This window comes from Pollicipes pollicipes, unplaced genomic scaffold (genome assembly GCF_011947565.3).
Source record: "Pollicipes pollicipes isolate AB1234 unplaced genomic scaffold, Ppol_2.1 Scaffold_4881;HRSCAF=5763_pilon_pilon_pilon, whole genome shotgun sequence".
NCBI classification, from domain to species: domain Eukaryota; kingdom Metazoa; phylum Arthropoda; class Thecostraca; order Pollicipedomorpha; family Pollicipedidae; genus Pollicipes; species Pollicipes pollicipes.
Genome location: NW_023596576.1, coordinates 34,230,817 through 34,258,770, shown reverse-complemented (window position 1 = coordinate 34,258,770; position 27,954 = coordinate 34,230,817). Strand labels below are relative to the sequence as shown.

General features: G+C 49.4%; 1 protein-coding gene across 5 annotated transcripts; it reads right to left on the bottom strand.

The window, feature by feature from the left end:
* Nucleotides 1-24: 24 nt before the first annotated feature.
* Nucleotides 25-27,949, bottom strand: fal (SAM and HD domain containing deoxynucleoside triphosphate triphosphohydrolase falten). Of its 5 annotated transcripts, XM_037224168.1 has the most exons (11): nt 11,038-11,198; nt 10,730-10,910; nt 8,816-8,999; nt 8,042-8,224; nt 7,659-7,777; nt 5,742-5,882; nt 4,814-5,075; nt 3,952-4,163; nt 3,289-3,403; nt 1,959-1,972; nt 25-1,012 (listed from the first exon to the last, which is right to left on the bottom strand). In XM_037224168.1, the coding sequence occupies exons 2-11, from the start codon at nt 10,906-10,908 to the stop codon at nt 988-990; spliced, it is 1,434 nt and encodes a 477-aa protein (XP_037080063.1). In that variant the 5' UTR covers nt 10,909-10,910; nt 11,038-11,198; the 3' UTR covers nt 25-987. The 5 variants fall into 5 exon arrangements, with proteins under 5 accessions (XP_037080063.1, XP_037080062.1, XP_037080060.1 ...); XM_037224167.1 differs by lacking the exons at nt 1,959-1,972; nt 11,038-11,198 and adding an exon at nt 27,840-27,949; XM_037224165.1 differs by lacking the exon at nt 1,959-1,972 and having other exon boundaries at nt 11,038-11,196.
* Between the last annotated feature and the right edge of the window lie 5 nt (nt 27,950-27,954).

The following is a 27,954-nucleotide window of genomic DNA, read 5'->3' as shown; positions in this document are numbered from 1 at the left end:
TACTCAGGAGATAAACAACAAAAATAAGAGATGATATAACTGGTAATCGTGGTTTATTCAGTACAAAATCACTGATATGCTTCAGGTTGTTCCGGGCGATTCCAGGACCGCCCTTTCCCAAGCGTTACACACAGTAAGCAATATCACAGTACATAAGCAGGACCGCAAGCAGACTACTGACAACAATCTCAATAACACTTGCAGGGCTCCCAATAAAGTATAGCAGACAGTGGCAGAGGAATGGGCATTTCAAGCGGGGGGGGGGGGGGGGGCAGACACAGGTTGAACCCATTTTTGCCATAGGAATATCAAATGGCTAGCGCCAGCTTTATTCCAAGGTTGGGCCAATGCCGCCAATACCCCACGCCGCTTCTGGCACCGTGATGAAGTCGTGGCTTGATAAACAAAATTTGGATTCACAAGAAAACTGCTCGCATTATCCCAGCGGCTGGCAGCACCCGACCAATAATTTCAAACAGCTTGTTTCTCAATGTCAAATGTTGCGGCGTCCTGATGCTTCAGTGACACACCTTCTGACGTAGCTGGTCACATCACATAACCCACCGCCGAGATATGACCCTCCCCTGTCCCATGTCCAGGCACAGCAGCACCGACTAGACACCAAGAAAATACCGGCCCAACGCCTCTCAAGAGACGCTTCATGTCTCAACCACAACCTAGGAAATGGCAAGCCAAAGCGCCAACAAACTTGAACAAAAGCAGGTACATACTCCTGAAGCGCCACGCACGGGAGTGCCTCGCCAACAAAGTCACCCTCATCGCGCTGCACAAACTGTCTTTATCCTGAAACCAATACTGACCAGCGAAGCAAAGAGAAGTGAAGCGCAGCATCAGACCATGTCGAGCCGCGTGGTGCGCGAGGGCGGTGGCCGGCTGGCGGCGATCACAGGTCGAGAGTGCTGCTGCGCCTCCGGCCTACCTCCTCCATCTCGCCCAGAGTCTCGTCCTCGCCGCCCTTGACCGGGGTCATCCGACCGAACCACAGCTCCCGCTGGCGGCAGAGGCAATGCATCGCTGACGACGGGCACGCCAGCCCGACCGCCCACAGCAGACACGGGCGCCGCTCGGCTGGGCCTGCCCGCAGCCAGCCCGCTCGTGTGTCGTGCCCGTCTGTTACACCATGCATGTCGGTCGTAACACGCGAGTACTCACACCTGCAACCGACGCGGGACCCCACCCACACCCGATGCGGCACCCCACCCACACCCGACGCGGCACCCCACCCACACCCGACGTGGCGCCCCGCCCACACCCGACATGGCGCCCCACCCACACCCGACATGGTACCCACCAATACTCGACATGGCACCCCACCCACGCCCGACATGGTACCCCGCCCACACCTAACGCGGCACCCAACGTACCATCAACACGGCATCCCGCCCACATACCACACAGAAGATCATTTGCAGGCAGCCGACACGGGAAAAATACGGAAATAGTGGACGTCCGGCACCGCAATTTTTCACGATCCGTCATTTTCTAATTTTGATGTTCTATCCAGCAACATACTATGCTGAGAAGTAAATTACACACAAGCACGAACACATACTGTATGTATATATATATATATATATATATATATATATATATACATATATTAGCATTATAATAAACATTATAGTAGAAATGCATATATATATATATATATACATATATATTAGCATTATAATAAGCAAAATGCATATTGCTTTATGCATAGTAAAAAACCTCCAAAATATAACACAAGAAAAACCTAGTCCGACTTGCAGGACATCAATTGCAAGCACGGCTACGTGGAGCTGACGCTGCGCCACCGGCCACAGCGGCGCTTGCACCCATGCGCATGCCCATAAATAATACGGCGCAAAAGACAAGTGACGACATAGCACATCCAATCGTGACTGACAAACACTGCCGCATGCCGTCTGGCGGTGGCCGTGCCAAATTATACTCACGTTTCTTGGGAATCCTATTTGGGAAAGACAAAAACCTGCATGAGACGCACACAAAACCTACAAATTTCGAGCATCGCAGACAGGGCCCTAAGCATGGTAGTCACACCGACCGCCTATATGTCAGACTGACAGCCGACGCCCGCCTAGGCGAGCTCCTGAGCAATGTACACCGCACTTGAAAAGAGGGCCACGCCCGAGCTACACCGCACCCGAGACGAGCTGGCTCAGAGGGCCACGACCGAGCTACACCGCACCCGAGACGAGCTGGCTCAGAGGGCGACGACCGAGCTATACCGCACCCGAGACGAGCTGGCTCAGAGGGCGACGACCGAGCTATACCGCACCCGAGATGAGCTGGCTCAGAGGGCGACGACCGAGCTACACCGCACCCGAGATGAGCTGGCTCAGAGGGCGACGACCGAGCTATACCGCACCCGAGATGAGCTGGCTCAGAGGGCGACGACCGAGCTACATCGCACCCGAGATGAGCTGGCTCAGAGGGCCATGGCCGAGCTATACCGCACCCGAGACGAGCTGGCTCAGAGGGCGACCGAGCTACACCGCACCCGAGACGAGCTGGCTCAGAGGGCGACGACCGAGCTACACCGCACCCGAGACGAGCTGGCTCAGAGGGCGACGACCGAGCTATACCGCACCCGAGACGAGCTGGCTCAGAGGGCGACGACCGAGCTATACCGCACCCGAGATGAGCTGGCTCAGAGGGCGACGACCGAGCTATACCGCACCCGAGATGAGCTGGCTCAGAGGGCGACGACCGAGCTACACCGCACCCGAGACGAGCTGGCTCAAAGGGCCACGACCGAGCTACACCGCACCCGAGACGAGCTGGCTCAGAGGGCGACGACCGAGCTATACCGCACCCGAGACGAGCTGGCTCATAGGGCCATGGCCGAGCTACAGCGCATACTCAAACTGCTTGCTGGGAGGGAATATCACCGTCTACGCAGCAAGATATCTTACCACATACACCAATCTCTACACGAAGTTTGTAAAACACCTGTTAATCTCTTTCAAAAAGTTGATGGCGCCTATGGTTCGTGGCATATCAAAGCGTGTGCGGTCTCAGCTTTTACGCCGTAAGTCCCCTTGACTGCTTGATGGATCTTTGGCCTGAGGTCAAGTAAAACCATAGCTCAAGCGTCCTTCCCATTTTGTGTACTCCTTCCACGTCTTTACCCAATCTGAAGCGACGGATTACGCTAGCAAGAACACAAACCATCCCGCCGTCACTGCGTCTGGCCGTCCAGCGCATCGACCGAACGCGACAGACGAATGGGGGGCACCTCCCGCCCGGAGGTGGCGCTCTTACCGACGGCAGGCTGTACTGGTGCGCACCGCACCACTGCTCGAAACATGCGCGCACCGCGTTGATCTTCGCCGGTTCGAGCTGTCGGCACGCCACCATGACGTACGTCTCCCGGAACCTGGGCGGCACCAGACCACGCACGGTCAGCACTCGACGAGACGCGGCCAGCACCAGACCACGCACGGTCAACACTCGACGAGACGCGGCCAGCACCAGACCACGCACGGTCAACACTCGACGAGACGCGGCCAGCACCAGACCACGCACGGTCAACACTCGACGAGACGCGGCCAGCACCAGACCACGCACGATCAGCACTCAACGAGACGCGGCCAGCACAAGACCACGCACGGTCAGCACTCAAGACAGGGCCAGCACCGCACCCAACATCGGGAGTACCAGACTACGTACGGCAGGTACTAGACCAAAAACGGCCGGAGCCAAACCAAATACGGACAGTGTCACACCAAACACGGCCGGCACCAAACCAGACGCGGTCAGCACCAAACACACACGTTAAACACCACACCGGAAACCCGTCACATCCGCATGGAGTCATCCATGCCCCACGACCACCTCACACAACCATGTGATGTTTGGCACCGTCCCGTCCCCATCCCGCCCCCACCCCCACCTCACGCACGCGGCCGTCGCCCAGTGACTCACTTGTCCGGCAGCATTGGTGACACCTCAGTGCGGCGGATCACCTCCGCCGTGTTTGGATTTTTCTTGGAGTAGAAGCGCACACAGTCGATGGGGTTGCGGTTGCCCATGCCGTAGGAGATGCTGATGACGCTGACCAGCAGGTCTTCGGGTCGCACGCCGTCCCCGGGCTGCAACATCTTGGCCATACCGCTCCGGATCGCTTCCGTGTCGATCTGGAGCAGAGTGGCGAACACGTCCGCCCAGAGACGAGTCAGTCCGGATACAAATGGAAGGAGGCCTCAGTCCGGTCTCCACTCAGGTCGTCAGTCCGGAGTGAGCGTGAATTCGACCCGTAACGCCAGAGGGACGTTACGAGGCCTGATTCGGACGTCAGGAGACCTGATTTGAACGTCAGGCGACCTGATTCGGATGTCAGGTGACCAGGTTCGGACGTCAGGAGACCTTATTCGGAAGTCAGGAGACCTAATTCGGACGTCAGGAGATCTGATTCGGACGTCAGGAGACCTGATTTGGACGTCAGGTGATCAGGCTCGGATGTCAGGAGACCTGATTCGGACGTCAGGTGGTCAGGTTCGGAAGTCAGGTGACCTGGTTCGGACGTCAGGAGACCTAATTCGGACATCTGGAGAGCTGATTCGGACGTCACGTGACCTGATTCGGAGGCGGTTACACTAAGCAGTCACCGCCAAGCCGATCTCCGGCTCATCGGCAGCGCTCACCGACCACATTCGCACGACACATAAGACTTAAAATTTGTGAAATACGAGGGAAATCAAACGGCGGAATAGAGCACGCGAAACGGTGGATGACAACTATGGCCGGGGCTCAACATAAGGCCGCATACAGGCTGGCGCTGGCCCACCTCCCGGCCGTCGGTGGACGTGGGCTGGCTCGAGCAGACGAACTTGTAGAGCCGCCGGGTCTGAATGTCGTGCAGCAGGTGGCGCGCCGCCGCCAGCTCCGGCGCGGTGCTCTGCGCCACCAGCTGCACCACGTGGTCAGTCAGGTGCGTGTAGACGGCGGCGCGGTCGCAGGCGCGCGACATGCGCACGCCGGGCGCGCCCGGCTCCGCGGAGTCCGGCAGCAGCAGGTGCTGGTCAGCAAGCGTCAGCACGTCGAGGAACCTGCCGCCCGTCAGCGGCCGGGATCAGCGGCAGGGCTAAACAGCCGGGGTCAGCGACAGGAGTCATCGGCAGGGGTCCGTGGTCAGGGTCAGCGGCAGGGATCAGCAGCCGGGCCCAGGGTCAGTGGCCGGGGTCAGCAGCCGGGGTCAGCGGCCGGGATCAGCGACAGGGCTAAACAGCCGAGGTCAGCGACAGGAGTCATCGGCAGGGGTCCGCTGCCAGGGTCAGTGGCCGGGGTCAGCAGCCGGGCCCAGGGTCAGTGGCCGGGGTCAGGGGCAGGCATCAGCGGCCGGGGCCAGCGACATGGGTCAGCGGCAGGGGTCAGCGGCAGGGGTCAGTGGCCAGGGTCAGCGACACGGGTCAGCGGCCGGGGTCAGCACAGTCGGTGGGCTCGCTGTGCAGAATCGCCGGACACCGAGCTCGCGCTTGCGGTCAGGAGCGGTGACACGCCGCCACGCTCAGGCTCTAGCGGCCGCGACACGGCCAGGCTACTACTAACATCGCGCGGTGCGGCAGGCAGGACATGGCCAGATGATGACGGCGATCGACCAAGCGGAGCACATCAAACAGACCGCATCACTGATGTGATGGCGCTCATCACCAGAGCAGAACAGAAGCGGGCGTGACCCAAGCGATGCAGCCGACGGGACAACGTCCGACACTCACATACGCTCCACGATGCGGACGACGCGATGCTGATACGCGCGGCGGTGCAGCACCCAGCGCGTGTAGAACAGATCGTACATGTTGCCGACTTCCTTGTCGCGAGTGCAAATCTGGAAGCCCTCATTTTCCACTTTTATTACCCTGCCGGACAAGGGCGGATCTTACTCCAGGGACCAGCATTGCGTTCGCGGACCATGTAATTGTGCGTAGCGAGATAAACCTACGAAGACCGCAATCGCAGAATTCCACAGGCCGTTAGGTCCCAGATGTGTGGACAGAAGACGCTCAACGCAAAATCACGCCCCGGAGCACGTGCACCACCGGGACTGCACGAATGTGTACAGGGGCTACAAAGCCCCGGAACCTCCCAGTGCACCACGTGGTCTATTCGTAACGCACACCTGGTCTTCCCAAATTCAAACTCGGGCTGTTCCGGGCGGCGTCGGCTCGCTACACCTGCCGCAAGTCCGACTGACCACCACCCAGCGGATGTTTCCGTGCTGCGCCGCTGTAGCGCGGGGCCAGCTTGCCCGTGGTGGGCGTCCGCACCCCTCGCGCAGGGCATTCGTGACGAGTGTTTCACACCTGTGTGCGGTTCAAAACAGAAATAGCCATCTTGAAGATCACTTGGCGTAGTTCGCAGCCCATCCCTTCTTAAGACCTCAAACGTTCCCCTTTCTGAGGCGCACGCCCGCGAATATGTGCAGACTGCTTCGTGCGGGCTATCTCAGTCACTCAGGCATGCATGATCCCACAAAAACGTCATTCAGATACTGCCACCCCGTTGCCTACGCGGTGTTCAAGGCTAAAAAGAATATGCTCGTCGAGTCGTTCATGTCTAGCGTTCGTGAGCACGGTTTCCAGGTATAATGAACTTCAACTGGCTCCCGAACACTGTTGGACAGGAAGAGCAAGAGCACTATCACCTTTTAAACACTTATCACCTTTTGCGCCACATCATGCAACACGCTGGACGTGGGTACTCGAAATTACAAAATAAGGCTTGTAATCGAATAACGTAAGAATCGTAACCGATCATGTGAATGGAACTAAACAACTTAAACTCACGAAAAACGTTCAAAAACACCACGGGAGGGTCAAAACACGAGCAAATGTCGACACTTGCTTCAGCAAATACGTCTTGGACCGTCACTGGATATGCTATACACACACACGCCGAACGAATATGCAGCGAGTTGAAGTGCTGCAAGTGAGTACCAGGGTAACAATTTCGCACGGCCCATTTGGCAGCACCTCCAAGCCATCCAAACACTCCATGACGCAACCAAACAATGAAGTATTGACGAGCATGTTTACTAAATATAGAAAGTGTGTTATTTGGAACGGTTATTCCACTTAGAAGTATGCCAATCTTTATAAGTGAGCCTTCTTTCGTCATATTTGACGCTTGCACAAATATCCCCAAATGTGGAGCATTTTCCTACAAGTATACTAGTCGTTATAAGTGAAATCATTTCACCATATTCGATGCTTGCCTCAACGTCTTCAAATGTGGAGTACTCCCGTTAACTACTTTCAGCTGCTGACTGATTGGCTGGAACTACTTTTGCCTGAGCGTTTATGTGAATCTCTCTACGTGCTGTTCTTTTCTTATGCGACTAGGCGCAGAACAACCTCCACCTGCATGCGCCTTCGATGAAATAGATGGAAAAGGAAACAAAATGAAATGTGAATGCAGAATCACATCTGCGCACTGGCCAGGCTGTTAAAATAGAGCCAGTAGCCGGGATGCTCGCCAATCCATATTTTCTGTGAACTTGACGACGACCAAATTATTTCAGCGCGTTTGAATTTAAAAATGGCCGCCAGTGACCCACGGACATTTCCGATGACGTTCAGACAATGCCGTCCACTTTCTTGCAATGATCAACAAAGACCTTCTGTGAGCACGCTCACCTGCTGTAAAGAAGGCACCGTCTATAGTCAAAGCTGATGTTGATTCCAAGCAGAAGTGAATCGCGGCAGAAGTAGTCCCATTTGTCAACATCGATGCCGTTCCGCTTGTTCGAGATAATCTGCAAAACATCACATCCCATAAACAAACCAGCAGCGAACAATACATTACTGAGCAAATTTGTTTCCCTTGAGTGTAACTGGGTAAGTCGCCATTATCTTCTTGACAGACATCCTCACAATGTAATAAGCGCTACTGGACATCACCACCCGCGATCGCCACTGTTAACAACACCACGACCTGTCATGCCTCACAAACCGCAGCCCTCGCCGAAGGACTGCACGCGCCGCGCGCGTACCTCGGCCCCTCGCAGCCGTCTGCTGACCTCGTACAGGAAGGTCTTCTGGTCAGGGCGACCCGTGTAGCGACCGGTGCAGACGCTGGGGCCCGCGATCTGCTCCTTGATGAAGATCAGGTCCTGCTCGGTCAGGCCGGCCGCCTTAAACTTGGGCATCAGGTCGTTCTCCTCCACCATGTGCTGGAACATCTGCACGGACGCCTGCTCGTGCTGCAGAAACAGGTGGACGGGAGCGGTCAGCGACGAGGGAGACTTTCAGTGCAGCGTACCGGGACCCATGCAAACAAATTTTCACGCTCGGAACGTAGCGTCGGAGCCTCTGCTCTGCTGACGACGCCAAACGCGTTATAAGATATTGGTGGACAACAATGGTGCTAATGCAAACGCAGCAATGCAGCATATCGAGAATAGCAACAGTAATCTCCGCCCAATGACGTAACAAAACCACCCCTCTCATGTAATGATGTTGTCTATCAAATGACTTGGGCCACTTATCACCTGCGTCTGCTTTCGCGCGTCAAGAGCTTGTTTATCACATAAAATATTCCTAGTACACACTCCCACAATCAAGCTGTGTATGCATCAAAACGGCACGTCACGGCCCTTGCGACGAGCGAGACGTCGCTACACCACGCACGTCAACGAGACAGAACACAGGAGCGGTCGCATCTCTTCCGCGCACCGCTCGCTCACTGCTGGCTGCACGCGGCCGCCGCTGCTGACGCCGTTCAGGCCGCATGGTGGCGCTAGCCGGACCGCTTTCGTTCGCCGGTCCAGGGCGGCGGCAGGCGGCGGGCGTACCTTCCACTTGCGTTCGGGCCGAACCTCGTCCATGAACGTCTCCCACATGTGGGAGAAGGGACCGTGTCCCAGGTCGTGACAAAGGCCGGCCAGCGTGACGCACAGCGCATCCTCGTCGGTGATGTTCAGCTCGGGCTGGTTTCGCCGCAAAGTGTTGACAAGCTCCGAAGCCAGGTACGCCACCCTGTGCGGCGGCCCAGCGTCAGCGCGAGGCTCTCGACAGCGGCGCCCGAAACCGGTCGCCGAGTCCTTCACGGCAACAGCGGCCAGTGGCGGATCCAAGACCGAGTCCTGGAGGGGTCAAGCGCCCACTATCGCATCCAGAGCCCGACAGCCGAATCCAGGGAGAGGAAAGTTCTGCCTTGTCGCCTTCGGCGAATGGTCTTAATGGACTAACCAGGGACCGATACAGCCAGAGGCGATCAACTGTTAGGGATGCATGCAAGAACAAAAATGTAACCTGAGACGATAATCACGGACCATCGCGTCCAATTTTACACAAGCCTCTATTGACATTTCAATTGCACTATCTCTTTAGAGCTGAGGTGTTCTGACAGTGCAAAATACGAAAGTAGGAACATTTTGTTTGTCCTATAGGTGCAGCCCTCGTACCACTGGCGGCTGACCATGAACCGGGACTCACCCGTGACTCATGGTCAGCAGTGGCGAAAAAGTGGTTTGAATATTCAATCATCATTCTTGCCACTTGGCACAGGTCTCATCCATTGCGAATCATTCACTTAAAGACTGCAAAACCTTGGCTCCAAATGTTCTCTGCTCTGTCATCCATAGCTGTAGCTGATATGCAGCAAAAGCAAATTAGATATAAGGTAACCACACCACAGTGGGGATGGGGACAATCCCCTCTTTTGTTGGATAAGAGAGGCAGTCCCTCCTTGCTTAACAGCTACTTATTTTCAACCTGTTTTTTCATTAAAGGGTCTCTATTCCTATTTAATAACCTAATTATTATATTAAATATTCTCAATTTAATAACCTAACTTAAGTAGATATGTGAGGAGCATTGTACTTACAAGGCAGTACAGTAAGCCTTATTCCTCATAGAATAACCAGAAAAAAGGAAAGCTAGATGCATTATCACCCATCCCTCCTTTCTCCTGGTTATTCTATGAGGAATAAAGCTGACAGTACAGTCCTACCTTTAGCAGTTTTACATCAGTTGACTAGCATTTCTACAAATGCCAGTTTGATGATGATAGAAAAAACTTTGACACTGCAACAATATTTTTCTGCTGGCATAGAGCAACAGACACCTACCAATGTTGGAAAGGCAAGAATATAATATCCACCTGGATTACTTCATCCAAGTCAATGCTCACAGGGCCAATTTTACATTTTCAGGAAGTTATGGGTCTCAGACCCTGCCCCTATGCCCAGTTCCCACATCTCATGCCTTACAATGTTGTAACTCAAGGTGTATGGAGAATTTGCACAATAATGGTCATTTACTAACCATCCCTTATTACACTACATGCATGATTTCCCTTTTGTTCAATGTTGTGATGGTTTTGTGATCCTATACCCTGTATCAGAAATTTGTGGCACCACCCATTAAGGTAACATGTCTCCTGGAAGAATGAGCAGCTGTTTTAATTGCACAGATGTAATTGTATGTGGCTCCATGCCCACACCACTCATCATGACCATACAACACTAGGAATGCTCATGAGAACACAAGCAAAAGTTTCCCATGAGCCTTTGAGAAAATTAATGGAAGAACTTCAAAACCACTGAGAGACTGCCTTAAACTGACTTTTCCACTGGGGGCAATTGGAGGATTTAATGGAGATGATAACAAACCTGTAACACCCAAATAGCATGTGACAAAGCAGCAACTGATCAACACAAAAAACATTCCAAGGCTATGTTATTATGTTCCTATACTCAACTCACCCAAGAGAATGCTCAAAACGGTTGTGTGCAGCTGATGGAAACACATAGTATGATCCACCAAGTTGTTTGATGTAGCGTAATCGCTGGAACTGGGGAGTATCTATGACATGGACACAAACAGGGTGCAGCTCAAAGTGGCCATGCACAGCGTCATTGAAGACCTTCCAAGGAGCCTCCATTCCTGCAAAATACAAAATGCGACTCTCAGTTTCTCCCAACCACACGAAGTTGTCAAAAGTTTCACGAGCTCCATGGCGTAGCTAATGCACACAGTAAGTCGAGCACATCGAGAGCTATGATCTCCTGACCTGTGTTGGACTCAAGACGAATTCAATCGATGTTTTATTCACAGAAGGACATTTTTTAGACGTCAAGAAACATCCTCCCGCGGGGCACTCTATTTCCCATCCCATTCCAGCTATGGGCCCGTTAAGCCAAACTGAAGTATCTGTGCCAATTCTTGGAACCTTGGAACTACCCATATTAAATGACGTTGGAATGACCGTTCCGGCATTGGGTGATGCGCGGCCGGGTCGTTGGCTTGAATAAAATGGAAACCAAATTCGACAAACCTGGCATACAGGAAATCTATAGTCATATACCAGCGCTATGGAATGCGCACAGTCGCTTTCAATAATAACCATTTTCCGAGTGCCCGAATCATAGTTATCACCTTCCCGCGTGACGACAGCAAGCAGCCACTCACCGTTAAGGCGTTGTTTGGACTAAAAAAGTCATGTCGGGCAGTGAGAGAGTTGCATTGCCTGCCGCTAGGGCTTCCACAAGGACGCCGTGTGGATAAGGTCACACCTTCCACGCACGAGTAAAACTATTTCAAATTCAGCGCCGCATCTGTGCAGATCACTCTCTCAGTATGTGCAAATCTGTGCCCCGGCATGCAAATCACTCCAAAAATGATTCGCTGTCGCGAAGTCGACCGCATAGAATCGAAGGTCCAATCTGACGGGTCTGTTGTGCTGGCAGCTGATGACCCTGTAACTGAGTCATCCACTGCGCACCCAAGTATTTTAACCCGGCTGCCGTGCTATGGCAATTTCTCCACCGGCAGGCCGGTCAGTCAGCTATGCCCCGTTTAGGTGTGGTTTGAACAAGAAAGATGATGTGGCTGGTAATAGACTTGCATTGCCCGCCGATTGCACTCCCATAATGGCATGGTGCGCGCAAGGTTGCCACCCCCGCTTACACAAACAAAAAATTCGAGTTGAACGCCATACCTAATGCCAAATGACACTCCTCGCAACTCTTCACCTAATCGTTCGGATATTGTCCGACAGAGGGCTACCGGAGCCGATTTCACCCGCTTCAGCCGACGAGTAGCGTCATGCGGCTCAGTGCGGCCCAGATAATCCACTGTGCATGGATATGGACAATGTTTTGTTTGAGCGCATCAACTTAACCGCGTCAGCACGCCCCTGGCAGCAGGCGCATTAAATAATTCAAAACTCTGATCCCTGGCTCGTGGCATCGGAAATAGCTGGTTACTCGGCAGTCGCTGCACAGTAATCGTGGAAAGCACTTGCCGGGTTGCCTGCTGTTTGGTATTGTGGGCTATGGATAAAATTATCCGCGGTATTTGGTTCCGTTATTTCCTGTACGTGTTGGTGGCGTTTCTCATTTTTCGAAGGAATTGATGACTGATGTGTAAGGCGGACTGATTTGATGTCTGTTCCAGCTAGGCGCGCATATAAATCTCCAGCTCCTGGCACGCAACCTATATTGTTAGTGATTTTATTTGACTGATTCCCCTCCCTCTTCCCAATTACATTTTTTTCACACACTCCTGCAAACGGGACTCATTCGGAATTCTACATGCCTTTACTCTCAAAGAGAGAAGGCGGGGGTTGTCTCATCAGGTGAATCCGGGCACTTCTCCCTGGTGAGACACGTTCAACGGCCTAGCCTACAAACAATTCGTCTCCTCAGTCAGGTACGTTTCAAACGGGCGCGGTTTACCAAAATAAGTCGGTTGGCAGAGCGATGAAAATACAATGCAGAGTACCGTGATAATGCGCCAACAGATTGGTTTCTCTCCGAATTTGGCTCACTTTTTCACAAATCTGCAGGCTGCAACCCAAGTTACGACGGGTCATGAAACCCATGCGACTGAATAGGGAAACGCACTCTTGGCTGAAAGTAAAAAGGAAGTAAAAAGCAAACATTGACTGCGGATGTATTCAACTGCCTTTCAAACGTTACACAAAACACTACGCACGTGCCGCGCTTAAAGGCGCTGTTGATTCACCATATGAACAGCGGTGTCGAGTGTATGTCACTAAACTGGTTTGCGATATATAAGCTGAATGAATTGAGAAAATCGTGAGCTTGTATTCGCCATCTACATCATCAATCTTGGCGCACTTTTTCATTTTGCGCTTCAGAACCTCTCAAGTATAGAGCTTGGGGTCCAGCAACACCAGTCGGCGGGTGCGGTTTGCGCCGCAGAGGGGCGATGGTGGCATGGTGGTTACTGGTTAGGGTGCTCATCTCTGGACTTTTGTATCCTGGGATGGGGTCCTGGCCACACCACTACGGCATCCCACATACCTGATGTCTGGTAAATACGAATAGAGGCGTTCCGCCTCGAAATAGCCATAGCAGCCGGTGAGACGTGAAGCCCCAATCGGTATTGTAGCCCTGTCCCGACAAGCAAATCGCCGCCCGCCAGATTTGCAAACAATGCTTCCGCTCAATCACTGTATATATATATATATATATATATATATATATATATATATATATATATATATATATATATATATGTGGGAATGATGATGTGTAATTGGTTGGACACGTGGGGCAGCCCGTCCGCGGTCGAAACACTGCCAGCTCAGTCGGGCACGCCGCCATCTTCGCGTCAGAGCCCGAGGCTTCTGACTCGGTTTCCCTCGGTTCGCCTCGGTACACATCCCGGCGGACCGGACATTCGGACATGTCAAACATCACGGGATCTCGCTCGTGCTGAACCGGAGCCCCTCCCCTCCCCCTCATCCTTCTTCTTGATAGTCGCCTTAGTGGAAGAGCCTCGTGTCAGTCAGGAACCAGCACCGGACAGGCTCCCTCTGCCCGTTTCCTCTAGGGCCCAAATGCGTCGAACTGGGATGCCTGTGCTATTTATTAAACCCGCTACGCTTGGGACCTTTTTGGGCCGGTGATTGGCCCCGCGTTGATCCAGGGTCAACCAGCCCGGGCGAAGGGCCTTCGGTGTCAGAGAGAGGACCAATGTATCATGTGCATGAAAAGAAACCGATTGGAAATCTGAAAGGCGACGGAAAGGTCCTTCAGCCCCAATTGGGAAATGCATGGGGTCTCAAGTCTGTGCCGAAAACTCTATTGGGGTCTGGTTGTTGAAGCGGGTGTGGGGGGGGGGGGGAGGGCGAAGGGTCCAGGAACCCCTTGGGAGGAGCTTTTTTCGGGACCGTGAAGTCCAGAAAATGACCAAACTGAATGAGAAGAGCAAAATGTATTGCCAAACAAACTCTGACAATACCTTAGCAACATCTAGCAGTCCAGGAAGCCCCTCTGGTAAACTCGTGGGCCCTCTCTGGCCGCTCAGTCTGGACTTCTTGGTCGCCAGGGGTACGCTGGTATTTAAGGGCCCTTACAAATACTTAGACCTCTGTTGCCCTTCAAACTATGGACACTAAGGGAACTGGAAAACTGCTAGGATACCCTGGTACCCTACTAGGATACCTAGGATTCCCTGGTGGCTCAGCGGTCGTATTCACCGCTCAGGTACCTCCAGCAGAGCACACAGGAGATTACAGGGGCCCATGCCCCGCTCCCTCCCGCCCAAGAGCTCTGGGGACAGACGATCAAAGACCCAATTCGTGGCTTCGAAGGGCCCGAAAAGCTCGGTGGAGATCGTATTAGGAATTCCGGCCCTGCGGCCCGGGTCCGAATAACCGGCATTACTTGCGCATAACCGATATTACAAAAAAATGATATATGTAGACATGAGATCCATGTAAGAACAATCATGGGATCAATTATGTAAGTTGTTCAGTGCATTGGCGAAGAAAATTGTTCACATAAATAAGACAACAGTAGTACTAGCCTTGTTCCTCGGAGAAAAAAAAACAGAAGAATAGAGATATAACTGGGTTGATACTTTATCTGAACAGGAGCAGAAGTGAATGCAAAATTCCCCGCCGATGATCCTATTCGATTTTTCAATTTTGTTTTTAACAGCAAGCCACAGTTTTTACAAGACACCAACGTTCAGCAGATTAAACAAAGAGCGATTGTCAGCCATTACCACGATACAATGCTTATCTAAGAATTAGAATGCGCGAACATACGTGTACATGCAAACAAATTTAAGCAAATGGGCATCACGCGTCACGCTTCATTCAAACATGCAAGCAAGTTGAAGTAAACAGGCATCACACATCGCCCATCAATTATACATGAAAGTGATTTTAATTGAACAGGCATCGCACGTCACGCGTCAGGCATCATTTACACATGTAAACGATTTTAAGCTAGCACACATCCAACATGAATGTACGCATCACGCTCGCATCATCGGCCATAATGAGCACTGTAGGTTAAGATTTGTTCACCGACTCTTTATAGAATTGATTCACTTATTTTCCTGTTTGGGTGATCCTGTCCTCTGTAGATGACTACAGAGCACATCCATCTACTGAGCATAGGACCACCCAGACAGGAAAATAAGTGAATCCATTTTTATTAAAAAATCGGCGACCAGATCTTAACATACAGGGCTCATCATAGCCGATTATGCGAACGTGATATGTGCATTTATGTGTGATGTGTGTTACCTTAAAATCGTTTGCATGCGTAAGGGATGCCTGCCACGTGATGTGCGATGCCTGTTCAATTAAAATCGCTTGCGTGTAAAATTGATGGGCGATATGTGATACCTGTTTACTTCAACTTGTTTTCGTATTGGAATGAAGCGTGATGCGTGATGCCCATTCGCTTGAATTCGTTTGCATGTGCACGTATGTTCGCGCATTCTAATTCTTAGATAGGCACTGTATCGTGGTAATGGCTGGCATTCGCTCTTTGTTTTATCCCCTGAATGTTGGTGTCCTGTAAAAACTGTGGCTTGCTGGTTCACAAAATTGCCTGAAAGATCGAGTAGGATCATCGGCAGGGACTTTTGGATGCACTTCTGTTATTATTTCGATAATGACATGTTGCCGAAATATCAACCTAACTATGCCTCCATTCTCCTGGTTTTTCTCCGATGAATAAGGCTAATACCAGTGTCTTATCTAAGCACGAGATAATTTCAAGCTTACAAGCCGAGGCTACTAGAGAAGGCTACGCAGACGTGACGTCACCATGGGACTAAAATTTGGTAGCCCGCAGTATGGTTTTTGGTTGATACTACGAAAAGGTTGGTAGATTCTAGTCAGGTGATTTAAAACGGAGATTTCGCCATTGAACTGCAGATATTATAATTTTACATTTCAAAGCTTCTGAAGACAACTCAGTACTAGGATCCCATTAAAAAATCCTACTAAACCGCGTTTTCTAGTTCCAGCACCCGCGCCATGTTCGTTCAGGCCAACGCGCGTGATATCTATATATAATGCGCTTTTGTAAAAGGAATATCTATATGCTAATGAATTCATATGACATGTAATTTTAACCCTAAATTCATGGGCATTCATTAAATTCATTCATCGGCCCATTTTACAGGAACATTCCACTATCTTGAACTGAAATGGCACGCGCTGTGTTTGAGCCCCCGGGGTTCACCACTCACTACTCTCATAAGGGTAGGCCAGCCCTGCATCTACCCTGACAAGGCTCTCCGTAAAGCTACAGGATGTGTGTCCAGCCCGCCGTACCTCATTTCCATCCAATGTTGTTGCTGTTGTTGCATGTTGTACTCTCTTACATAGACTGTTCCTAAGCACTTCCGGCTAAAGTTCTTCGAGATAAATCACTGGTGAATGGGTAGCCCCATCTGTTTGTCAGGGGAAGGCTGGAAGCGCCTTTCACCAATAATTTTGTGGCTCTGGTGCAAGCCAACGCCATTTCGCGGCCGAAAATGTGGCATTGAATGTGCTAGGTCGAACAAAAATTCGGCTTGTGGAAATATTCATGTTTTAACGAGCCCGTGAAGAATAGCGTTTTCACACCGCCATAGCGCTGGTGCCATATGACTTAGTTCCATGACAACGCCGCAGCATCCCTACCCAGAATGCAGTAATGCGGGGGCTTGTTTACAAACGTACTACAATATCGACTTTGTCCAAAATTGTCATTCCAGAAAACGTCCAATGAGGAATGTAACGTTGAGAGCTATAAGTAATACCAGACCACGCAGTATGACAATCTTTTTCATCTTTGTATCATGAGCTGCAACGACCATCGAGAAGAAGTGAAAGCTGTCGTCATATTTATCCAGAAAGCATCCGAAAAGTTCATCAATGCTAAGACCGATGTGACGTTTAATAAACCATGTATAAAGAACAATTGCCCTTGCATATGTTTATTCATATGTATCTAGCTATACATACATATATAAGTGCATTTCGCTAATCAATGGCCATGCGGTAAAGTCAGATTTCGCGCCAGATCCAGTCCATGTCCAAAATCGACGGAGACAAAGGGTCATTGTAGGTTAAGTCAATCGGATTTGTTATAGAAAATTAGCTTAATTGCGTGTCCCCGATCTTTAGCGAAAGTCTCATGTCAGGGCAATGCGAATACACATTCAAAAATGATCATGTCTCAAAAGCATTGTCACACCAGATGCTGACATGCATCATATATGTTTCGTGATTGACGGCGACGAGTTAGTTAGATGCCTCTTTCGGTGAAGATGACAGCATATCGTGCAATTTTCTGTTTTTTGTGAAGGTTGTCTAGCCTCCGGAACATCTGGCCAAATTATGACCGGAGTGACATGACGGGAGAGCTTTGACACCCACAGATCGGAGTGCAAACGTGTGGACTCATGAAATGTTACGCGCGGGAAATATGTGGTTGATAGCAGTATCCCTTCTGCATGTGCGTTGTACGTATGCTTAAGTACCTTTGCTCGCCTGTACGTCTTAACCATTGCCCTGATTCGCCGTTTTGCACAACTCGGACTGATAGCGGGAGAGGGGGTTAATGCAACGCCCCCGGCGTTTCCAAGCTCATGAAGATAGAGCTTACCGAGAACACCAGTATATCGATCTGAACACGATCTCACGATTGGTACTAGTTTTTATGTTGTTGGCAGGTCAAAGGTCGACTTTCCCAGAAAACCGCACGTTGTAGCCTTGGTTTATGTTTACGAGAACAAGCCTTGCGGTGACACGAAACTTAACCTGGCGTGTCTTGTTCAATTCTGAATACATTCTGAGTAGATTGTAGTGCAATTCTCTTGCCGCCCGCCGTCCGAGCCAGCCATAGCTCGCCGTCGAGTGCTCACCACAAACCGTCGCTGCTCCGAAACCAGAAAATCTAGGAACATGTTTTGGTATCAAAACACGTGCCATGATCACCATCTATCATGGCGAGGGTAAACGTCATGTTATTGCTGCGTTGGATATCGGCAATGATTTTTCGTGAAACGATATTCCTCATTTTGCTGATAGCTGAAGCCGTAGCGGGCAAAACAGGAAAAACAACGCTTGCTTCCTTCCATAATTGCTTGCTCCTAGCTTGACCTCACGCTGACCCCGTCCCAAAAGACCAAGTCTCCCGCAACAAGTTGTGCCCTGTCCTCGGGCTGGCGCCGAAAGGTTCCGACGCTCGCGAAACTTTCCCCGTCCGAAAGACGAGAACATCTCATTGACGCGCCAGACTGTTCGCACGCGCTTGGCGACGGGCAGGTTGGCGCGAATGAAAACGGCGCAGACGATAAGATGATCGACCAAAGCAACCGATCGCTGTTATCACGTAAGACGAAGTGCAGTGAACGCATACAACCGAAAGAAATATGACAAAGATACGGGTATGTAGGTTGAATATGATAATGCTAGTTTTCAATATGCTCAGCTCTTTTCATCGTTTCGCTAAGTCTTTAATAATGAACAGTAGGAGCACACAGTGCGCTTTCGGCAAGCGCAGTGTGTGGGGCATGCTACAAATGCTCTTGAAACGAGAGATGCAATAGTGTAGGCGTTAGGCGACAGTCAGTACATTATGTTCTTGTCGGTATTTAGCGGATACGTGGCCAGTAGGCAGTAGGGTGGCGGCAGGTTCTACCCCTGAATTTGATTTTTCCGCCATTTCAGGCGGAGGCAGGTATTCTCTGATGCATGCCTCGGTTAAGATGACGGCATACCGTACATTTGTGTTTCTTCTCACATTTTTCTAGTCTCCGTGACACCTTGCCTATTTGTGAGCGGAGTTATATAACGGGATACATGTGTTACCAGAATTAGAGTGCGAATGTGTGAATTCGTATCATGTAATGCTTAAAAACATGTGGTTGGTAACATCACTTCTGCATGTGTGTAAGTACCTACTCTCGCTGTCTTACATATTATTTTATTGCTACAGTGGATATCGGCAATGATGTTTCCTGAGAAGATGATCCTTATTTTGTCGACAATTGCAACCATGTGAGGCAAGAATGCTTGCTTACTTCCATATTTACTTGCTTATTGTTTCATCCCACACTGAGCCTGCCTCCGAAAACCAACTCCCATGCGACAAGTGAGTTGTCTGGGGTTCGGTGCTGGACGACTTCGGTGCTTGAGAAACGCAAAGCGATAAACGCCCCCGTTCGACCAGTTATGAATGCCATGAGAACATTTTCATCCACGCGCCAAACTTCACTCGCTTGACAACAGACAGCCTGGCGTGGACGAAAATGGCGCGAGCGATCAGCTGATCGGCCAAGGCAACTGATGGCCGTAACCGCGTAAGTCAGGAGTCAGTGAACCATATTTCGCATGAGGCCAAGGGAATACAACCACGATGCAGGTGCATATATATATATATATATATATATATATATATATATATATATGGGTGTGATAACAAAAGTTTTTAATAAGCACAGTTTGTTTCATTGTTTTGCTACGTCCTTGGTAATGGGGGGTGGGTACACCGTGCGCTCGGGGCAAGGCCAGCAGAGAGCACTTTAAACGGTGCTTATTGCAAATGCTCTTGAGACAGGATGAGCGATGCAGTATGCAATGGGCGTCTAGCAGCGGGCCGTACGTAGCAACACAGCGTGCGTGCCTGTTCGCGTGCGTACCTGAACCGCTGGTGGTACCTGTTGACTTGAAGGAAGCATGCGCTTGGAGCTTGCTGAGTGGGAGAGTTTAGAGGCAGCATGGCCCAGTACACATGTCTCGTGCGAAGGACGCACCAGCTACATAGCATGTACAAACAACACTTTTCGGAACATAGAATTGGGTTTTGCGGTCATAAACACAACACGGTATACACTCAGATCCACTCCAAAGTGACATAAATGGCGCTCACGGGTGGAGCCGAATTACGAATTAGGAAGAAAGAACGGTCTACGCTTTGAGGCGATGAGGCGATGAGGTGTGTCTTGTCAACCGACCTTGACCAATGACGGATCCAGAGTGGTAGGGGGGGGGGGTTGGACGGGGCTATGCCCCCTGTCCCCTGGGGCGAGGGGGCAGCAAAATATCATGGTAAAGAGGCAGCAAAGTCTTCACTTCGGATCCACATAAATTTTGTTTTCCAAAGGCCCCAAGGTTTCACGGGACACCACAAATGACCACAAATATTCATTTTCAATAGGCACTGAAATCCGAGTACACCATAACTGCCCCAAAACGTTCACTCTCTGAAGGCGCCTAATTTCAGGTATACAGCAGTGTTGTGGCTCCTACCCTGACAAAGCCCTGGAGTGGCCCCTTGGGTTAGAGGGCACGGAAATGGTCAGTTTGGAGCACCGTAACTTTCATGTCGCGGCACCACAACCTTTATTCTAAAGAGCCCCTCTATATAAGTGGGCAATTCAAATTTCCCAAAGCTTTGGTTTTAAACAGCGTTCAAAATCCATGAACATCACAATATCTATGCCTTTCACCTTTGCAAAATTCTCGATCTGCCTGTTCCACGAGGGATCACCAAAAAAAAACTTCATTACTGGGCATCCTAGCTTTTATTTTCCAGAGGCACACACTTCATGAGGCACCACAAAGCAGGGGTGGGGGGCCATGCGGCCATTCATCTCCCCTTTGGGCCCAAGGTGGTTTGGATCCCTTGAAGAGGCACCAAATCTCATCGCAAAGGGCAACAATACCTTCATTTCGGAACCACATAAGCTATATCTTTATGAGACACCAAATTGCAGGGACACCACGACGTTCGTGCCGTGGCCTCCGCGAAACCCTGCGCCGGCCCATGAGGTGAGGGAGCACCAAGTCCCTCATTTCGGGGCAACATAACGTTTATTTTCAAGAAGCACGCAATTCCAGAGATTACCAGAAAGAGCCCTAACTATTCCGAAAGAGCCATTAATTCCAGGGGTATAACTACGTTGAGGTTTCCTCCCTAATAAAATATCAGGCAAGGCAAGGGGGCACAGAAACCGTCCTTGCTGGGTGACACCATCTTGATTGCCAAGCGGTACCAAATCAAAACGGGCCATTTACAAAGCCCACAACCACAATTTTAAAAGGGCACCAAAGTCCAGCGGCATTACAATCGGTGTGCCTTTCACTTAAGAAAAATTCTGAATCGCACCGTTCAGGGAAGGGGCACCCTGTTCAGAGAAACAGGCACTAACAGCCTCCGTTGTCACTGGGGTTTTACGACCAATCATCACAAAGCCCGTGCCTCTCCATTAACGAAATCCTGTTTAGGCCCATTCGGCCAAGCGACACCTTTCTTTCCGACCACCATTGCATTTATTTCTTTGCAACACCAAACACCAAATGCAAGTGGGCGATTGAAAGAACAATTGAAGGTGGTCCAAAACTTCGCTTTCAAGGAGCATCGAAATACAAGGGCACTACGATTGCCCTGCCTTACATTGTTGAAATCTTGGTTCGGCTCCTACGGTGAATAGGCAGTAAGAACCTTGATTGGGGGGGGGGGGGGGCATCATAATGTTTATTTTCATGGGCCCCCCCCAATTTAAATTGGAACGCCACAATCAGCCCAAACATTTATTCTAAAGCGATGCAAGACTCAAGGGGCACTTAAAATAGCCTCTAAAACTTTATTTTCACTGGGAACCGAATTAAGCAGGCCCCTCCCTCCCACCTCCCTCTTAGGCTCCATGGGTTCTATGGGTTCCAAAGTTCCTTTTTTGATCCCTTGCGGCCGAAGATCAAGAGCCCGATTAAAGGGTCCGGAGGGCAGACCAGAGGTCGTATGGAGAGATCACAGCCCGAAGACCGGACCTTAAAATGTAAGAGTAGCTCTAGCGCTGATCGGAGTCCTGTGAGACTGCGTCTCTATTTGAAGGAACTGACTGAGAACAGCCATATCGAAAGTCTGTTCCGTGCTATCCTGAGGCCTAGGGCTTATTTCCCGAGCAGAGACAAATCCAAGATCTCTAAATGCCAATCAGAGGGCATCCTACATTCGTCGGGGCACCCGAAGCAATGAAGGACCCAGTGACCCAGTGAAGGACCCAGTGAAGGACAGTGAAGCAATTGCTGGTCAGTGACCACGGACCCTAGCAGAGGACCATGTGTCGGCAATGAGCCCCAGGTCGGCCAAGAGCAGGTTTGCCGAAAAAGGACGATGATGGGTCCCCGTATGCCAGAGGGTCTATTGTGCTGGTCTGGACCCTCCTGACAATAAAATGGTTCATGAGAAATGTTAAAAGAGGGTTCTCATGTGCAATGAGACAGTGGAGAGGCCTGTGCCAGCCAGGGACACCAGAACCGGACGAGGGATCCTCTGCACCATTTCAACCAGGGACCGATAAGGCGAATTAGTGTCTCGATACCAATCATTAAACTTCCCGTGCCAGTAAAGAGTCTGTTTGCACTAGCGAGGGCCCCTGCGCCGATCCGTTGCTGGATGTCTCAGAGGGCCAGCCGCATCAAGGAGGGGACCAGTTGTGATGCATCCTAACGAGGGTCTCCGTGCGGTCCTGGGGGCTATCACTAGACTAAAAGCCGCTGGGAACCCCAGATGGGACGTAATGTCCTTCAGCTGCTGACCAGAACGTCTTACCAATGCAATTTAGTTGACTGACCGGTCGATTCTCTGAACGGGTTCAGTGTTGCAGTATTACGAGCAAGAGAGATTGCGTCAGTGCGCCTTCCCACTGCGCCTTCCCGCAATCCGTCCCGACTACCAATCTAAAAATTGCACTAGTGGAACATCCGGCAGGGGGACACCTTTTACACGCACATCCATTGACTTCCTAAAGCGTTGGAGAGTACCGATTTCAATACGTGGTCATTTCTACCCGTCTGTTGACCGCTGCCAGGTGTTGCTGCAAGGTTCCGTATGCTATAATGGCGTAACTGCAACATTTTTGTTCCGACGTCTCACAGCGCACCTTGCGAAGGTGGCACCAAGAAATCACGTACAGCCCGACCACAACACTCTTCCCGCGCGCCGAGCGCTTCACACAAATCACTGCAATTCTATCATCTGCACACAAAACAATACAACTCAACATTCTAGATGCACTACTCATTCATGACCATAAACAATTTCTTAGCAATGGAATGAATCAAACTACTCAATTATCTCTTTGTAGAAGCATCCCAAATAAATCAATTAAACAAGGAACAAGACACTGATGAATGGCGCGGGTATTGGGTCAGTGGCAGACAGTGTTTTGATTTGCTGTGTTGGTTGTGTTTTTCACGGTGCGTGGTGCTTATGATGTCTTCTCCACGGGTAAATAATTGTTTTTTGTTGCCAAGTCAAAACGACAGTGAGTGCTGGCCAGTGAAAAGTTTATTGCTTGTTTACATGCTCGTGTTTTATGCCCTAATTTGAAGTGTTTAAGGTGCCGAAATGAAGTGAAGAGCCAGATATATAGAAGAGTCAGTCAGCAGTCATATACCGTGCAAGTTTTGCGAGCTTCATGTGTCTGTCGTAGTAAAAGCATATATATATATATATATATATATATATATATATATATATATGCATGCATGTATACATCATTATGAAACGCTCTGTGCAATTCGGGCAAAAGGACCGGTCAGAACCAACACGACACCATATCGGAGTGATCGGAAGCAACAAACTTCACGGTAACTAAATCTCCACACATGTACATTGAGAAATGCTAGAAAACTGGAGAAGACCTCTTGCTTTGTGAGCTCCCTAGAGTTCAGGGCTCTATCCACCAAAACTCCTCGTATTCTGGCCATTGAGTTTTAATATTCCGACATATGCAATTTGTATACGGGAGCCTGGCTTACTGCGCACATCTCCAGAAAACTAGACGTGCTTCGTACGCAAATACAGGGAGCTAGTTCATTTTCGTCGGATCATGGTGGATCCTGTCATTTTAAGGCGAAGTACTTCGAAGAAAACATGACAACACACACTTAAATTGGCGGTTAAATACCATCAAAATCAAACACAAGCTTAATTCCTAGCTTATATACGGTTAGCGGGGAAGTTGATGAGATCAGCTGATGACTGGGGACTAACGCAGAGTTTTCGCTTTGTCTGTTGCAAGGGAATACAGAACATCCTATCCTTCAAAATGTATCATAGCATAACGTACGGGTATAATAATCGTGACGAATTAAATAAACAACGGAAATGAGATGCACGACGTCGGCGACATGTACAATTCTATTCGACCATGACAAGAACGAATTCATCGGCGTAATCGTCATAGGAGCACATTCATTCGTCAGTCGGTAAGAAGTAAAGCCCCAATAAAGATTAAGACTTAGATCCCCGTAAACGGCGTAGGCCCACCTATAATATGAAAAAACCGAGAATAATAATAACGGCACCTGGGCAGTCGCAAATGCCGTGGCAGGCCAACAAAGAGGATTCAGGGAACAGCGAATAGTCCTTACAACAAGCGAGAAGAACCTCACACCAACATGGTCGGATCCCTGGAGGATCGGGAGCACGACGGCAGGCTAACATATAGGGTTCGGCCGGAGTACAGGATCTCCTGAACAAAGGGGAATAACCTAAAATAAGTGTACAAGAACTAACGCCCCTGTGTGATCCAGAATGCCCGGGAAGGTGAACAGGGAGAGCCCTGACAAGTGAAGTGAAGTGAAGGGTCCTCAGCAAATAAGCTCAGAAAGGGAAAGAGCCATAGGTCAATAAAGAGGGCCCCTGAGCATGGAATGCCTCGGGGCGTCAGGAGTGTGGCCCAGCAACAGCATGGGATCCTGCAAGCAAGTGGAAAGAACCCGATACCAAAATGAAGGGTCCCTGAGCAACCGAGTGCACCCCGACATCTGGGGCCCAGGCAGCAGCGGCAGGGCAGGAGAGCCCGCTTACCCCACGGGCGCAGCGGTCCCTGCTGAGCCCGCGCCGCACGCCATGCCTCCGGCCGCGCCGCCGCCCGGCGCGTCTGCGCCCAGTCCGACGGTGAGCCCCGGGGCGTGGCCACGCCCAGGCAGGACACGGCCGCCAGGCGTCTAGGTAATTTATAGTAACCATGCTTGACTGTACGCAACACGTGACCATCAGTGGAATACCAGGTTGACTGTGCCATCTGTTGATAAAAGGGGGAAACAGCGGTAAGACTCAAAGATGGTTCCGTAGTGTTATTTAGCGGCAGGAATCCAAATTAGCGTGGTTGCCATGTATGCTGGACGTTTTGAACACTGGATTTTATAACTCTGGACTTTGCGACTCTGGACGTTGCGTCCCTGGGCTTAATGAACGCCCCCAATGGGCACGGAATTGGACGTTTTCTGGACTTAATGACCGCTGGATACTGCGATCTTGGACGATATGAACAATGGACGCTGCGATCCTGGACGTTTTGATGGCTCCCCGGCCAAATCAACACTGCATTACGGTTATTATTTCTCACGCAGGCCAGCCGCCGTAAGCCATGCGGCGTCAAGGGGGTGATTTAAACAGAGGATCATATCGGCCGATCAGAGATTCACATTGCTGGCTGATAGTGCATCCAGAATGAATCGTCTGCGCAAGGCAACTCCTTCCGCGTGCGATTAAAGGTATTTCAGATTGAATGCCGTACCTAGACAAAAGAGTTTTAATACTCTTATTCCTAGTTATTCAATGATGACTATTTTCGATGAATGTGTTATATTGGCAACTGATTGCTCTATACCTGTTCTATCAAATGCACACATTAGACATGTGCATTCGATGAAGCATGAAGACCCCAGATTTTGGGGTCTTCGTATTTGATTGATTAGCTTTCACAGGCCGCTGTCTTATGGCCGTCACTCTAAGCGCAGACCTGCTGAAGTTTAAACTTGTTAACTAAGTCAGCTAAGTTAGTTAGCTTTGTAACTAACTTAGCTAACGTAGTTAGCTAAGTTAACTTAACTTGGTCGGCGAAGTTAGTTTGTAAGTAAGTAACTAGGTAACTACCACGTAACTAAGTTGGCTTTGCGGCGCCAGGGGGTGTTTGAACAAAAGAGTTCATGTCGGGCGATGAGAGATCTATTTTCCGGCTGATAATGCTCCCCCAATGACATCATTTGTGCAAAGGTTACGCCTGATGGATACAAGTAAAAGGTTTTTAGGTAGGACTGGAATCTGTGGAAATCCCTGCTGCGACCGGCTGCGACCGGATGCGCCGTTGGGCGTCGACAGAGCAGGATCGAAACAAAAATCCTACAAGTGTGTTGTTCTGGCAGGTATACCAACCCTATCGAATGTACATAGATGCGATTTGCGGGTTCAGTTATAAACATTTTCATGTGCTGTCATTTTATGAAAATGGTATCGTCTCCACAAGGTTAAGCATCACGCGTGCAACTAAAAAGTATTCAACATACAAGCCTTTTAACTGGACGCCGTAGTGTGGAAATCACCGCTCAAGTCAGCCACCAAGCATTGAGTGATACGCTGGCGGGTGCTGACCGAACAGGATGAAAATGCAGATCGGACAGGTGTGCTGTACTGACAGTCGATAGTCATATATATATATATATATATATATATATATATATATATATATATATAACATATTTTTATCTATGTATATATCTTACTATCATATAATATATGTACATATATTTATGTATGTATATATATATTACATATGCTATATATATACTATATATACATATATATATATATATATATCTATATATATATATTAATATATATATTACATATGCATATATATCTATCTATATATATCTATCCATATACATATATTTTTATATGTTTATATAGACATATGCAGTATATATATTATATATATATATATATTATATATATATAATATATATATATATCTATATCTCTATCTATCTATCATCTATCTATCTCTATCATCTATCTATATGCATATATTTTGTATATGTTTTATGACATATGCATGTATTGTATATATATATATATATATATTATAATATATATATATATATATATATATATATATATATGGAGAGTAGTTGAAGGGTTTACTGTGAGTAAATCACAGTAAATTAAATTAAATTGTGAATTAAAAATCGTTGAAAAATTTTGCAATCATTCAATCGATCAAGTCCTCAAGAATAAAAGTGAAATTGGAAAAGCCGAAGGACAAGGGTCAGAAGGGATACACATGGACAAAGATAGAGCTGCGATCGATAAAAGGCAAAGCGCAAGCAGTCCAATGGGATAACAATTGACAGAGATAAAAGTGGAATCGGAAGAAGGCAGCAGGGATGCAAGTTAATGGTGGTAAAATATTGGAGAATCTTGCAAGAGCAAACGTTGTCTGTGATAAAACTAACAAAGGACAAAAGTCGTAATGGACAAAAGTCAACAGCGATAGGTCAGATTGAAAGAAATAAAAGACAAAAAGCGACCTGTATGAGCATGGATAGAGATAAAAGTAAGCAAGCAGGTAGTCAAGGTTTTGACACAGCAGAGCACTCGTGGCTTGACACCACACATGATAGGGAATGCTGCCGACTGCACTCGGATGCGCCCGTGATAGCGAGGGGTTTTACTGCCTCCCATTCACATATTCCCGCCTGAAAACAAAAGATTTTTGGTCCCTGATTCCGGCTGGTGATATCATCAACCTCACCTGGTTTTTATATCCCATTGGTTACTTTGCAGACACAACAACCTGGTTCCTGGTCCTCACTGGCTGTTTTGCAACTACAAACATGGGTTCCTATTTCCCCCTGGTTCCTTTACAA

What these genes read in the sequence shown, in the direction of transcription:
- fal (XM_037224167.1), bottom strand. Translation starts at nt 10,908, where the DNA reads ATGGAGGCTCCTTGGAAGGTCTTCAATGACGCTGTGCATGGCCACTTT. An exon ending in GTCCGCATCGTGGAGCGTAT is followed by an intron (nt 5,076 to 5,741) that starts GTGAGTGTCGGA and finishes GACGGGCGGCAG; the next exon opens with GTTCCTCGACGTGCTGACGC. An exon ending in TCACCAATGCTGCCGGACAA is followed by an intron (nt 3,404 to 3,951) that starts GTGAGTCACTGG and finishes GGTGCCGCCCAG; the next exon opens with GTTCCGGGAGACGTACGTCA.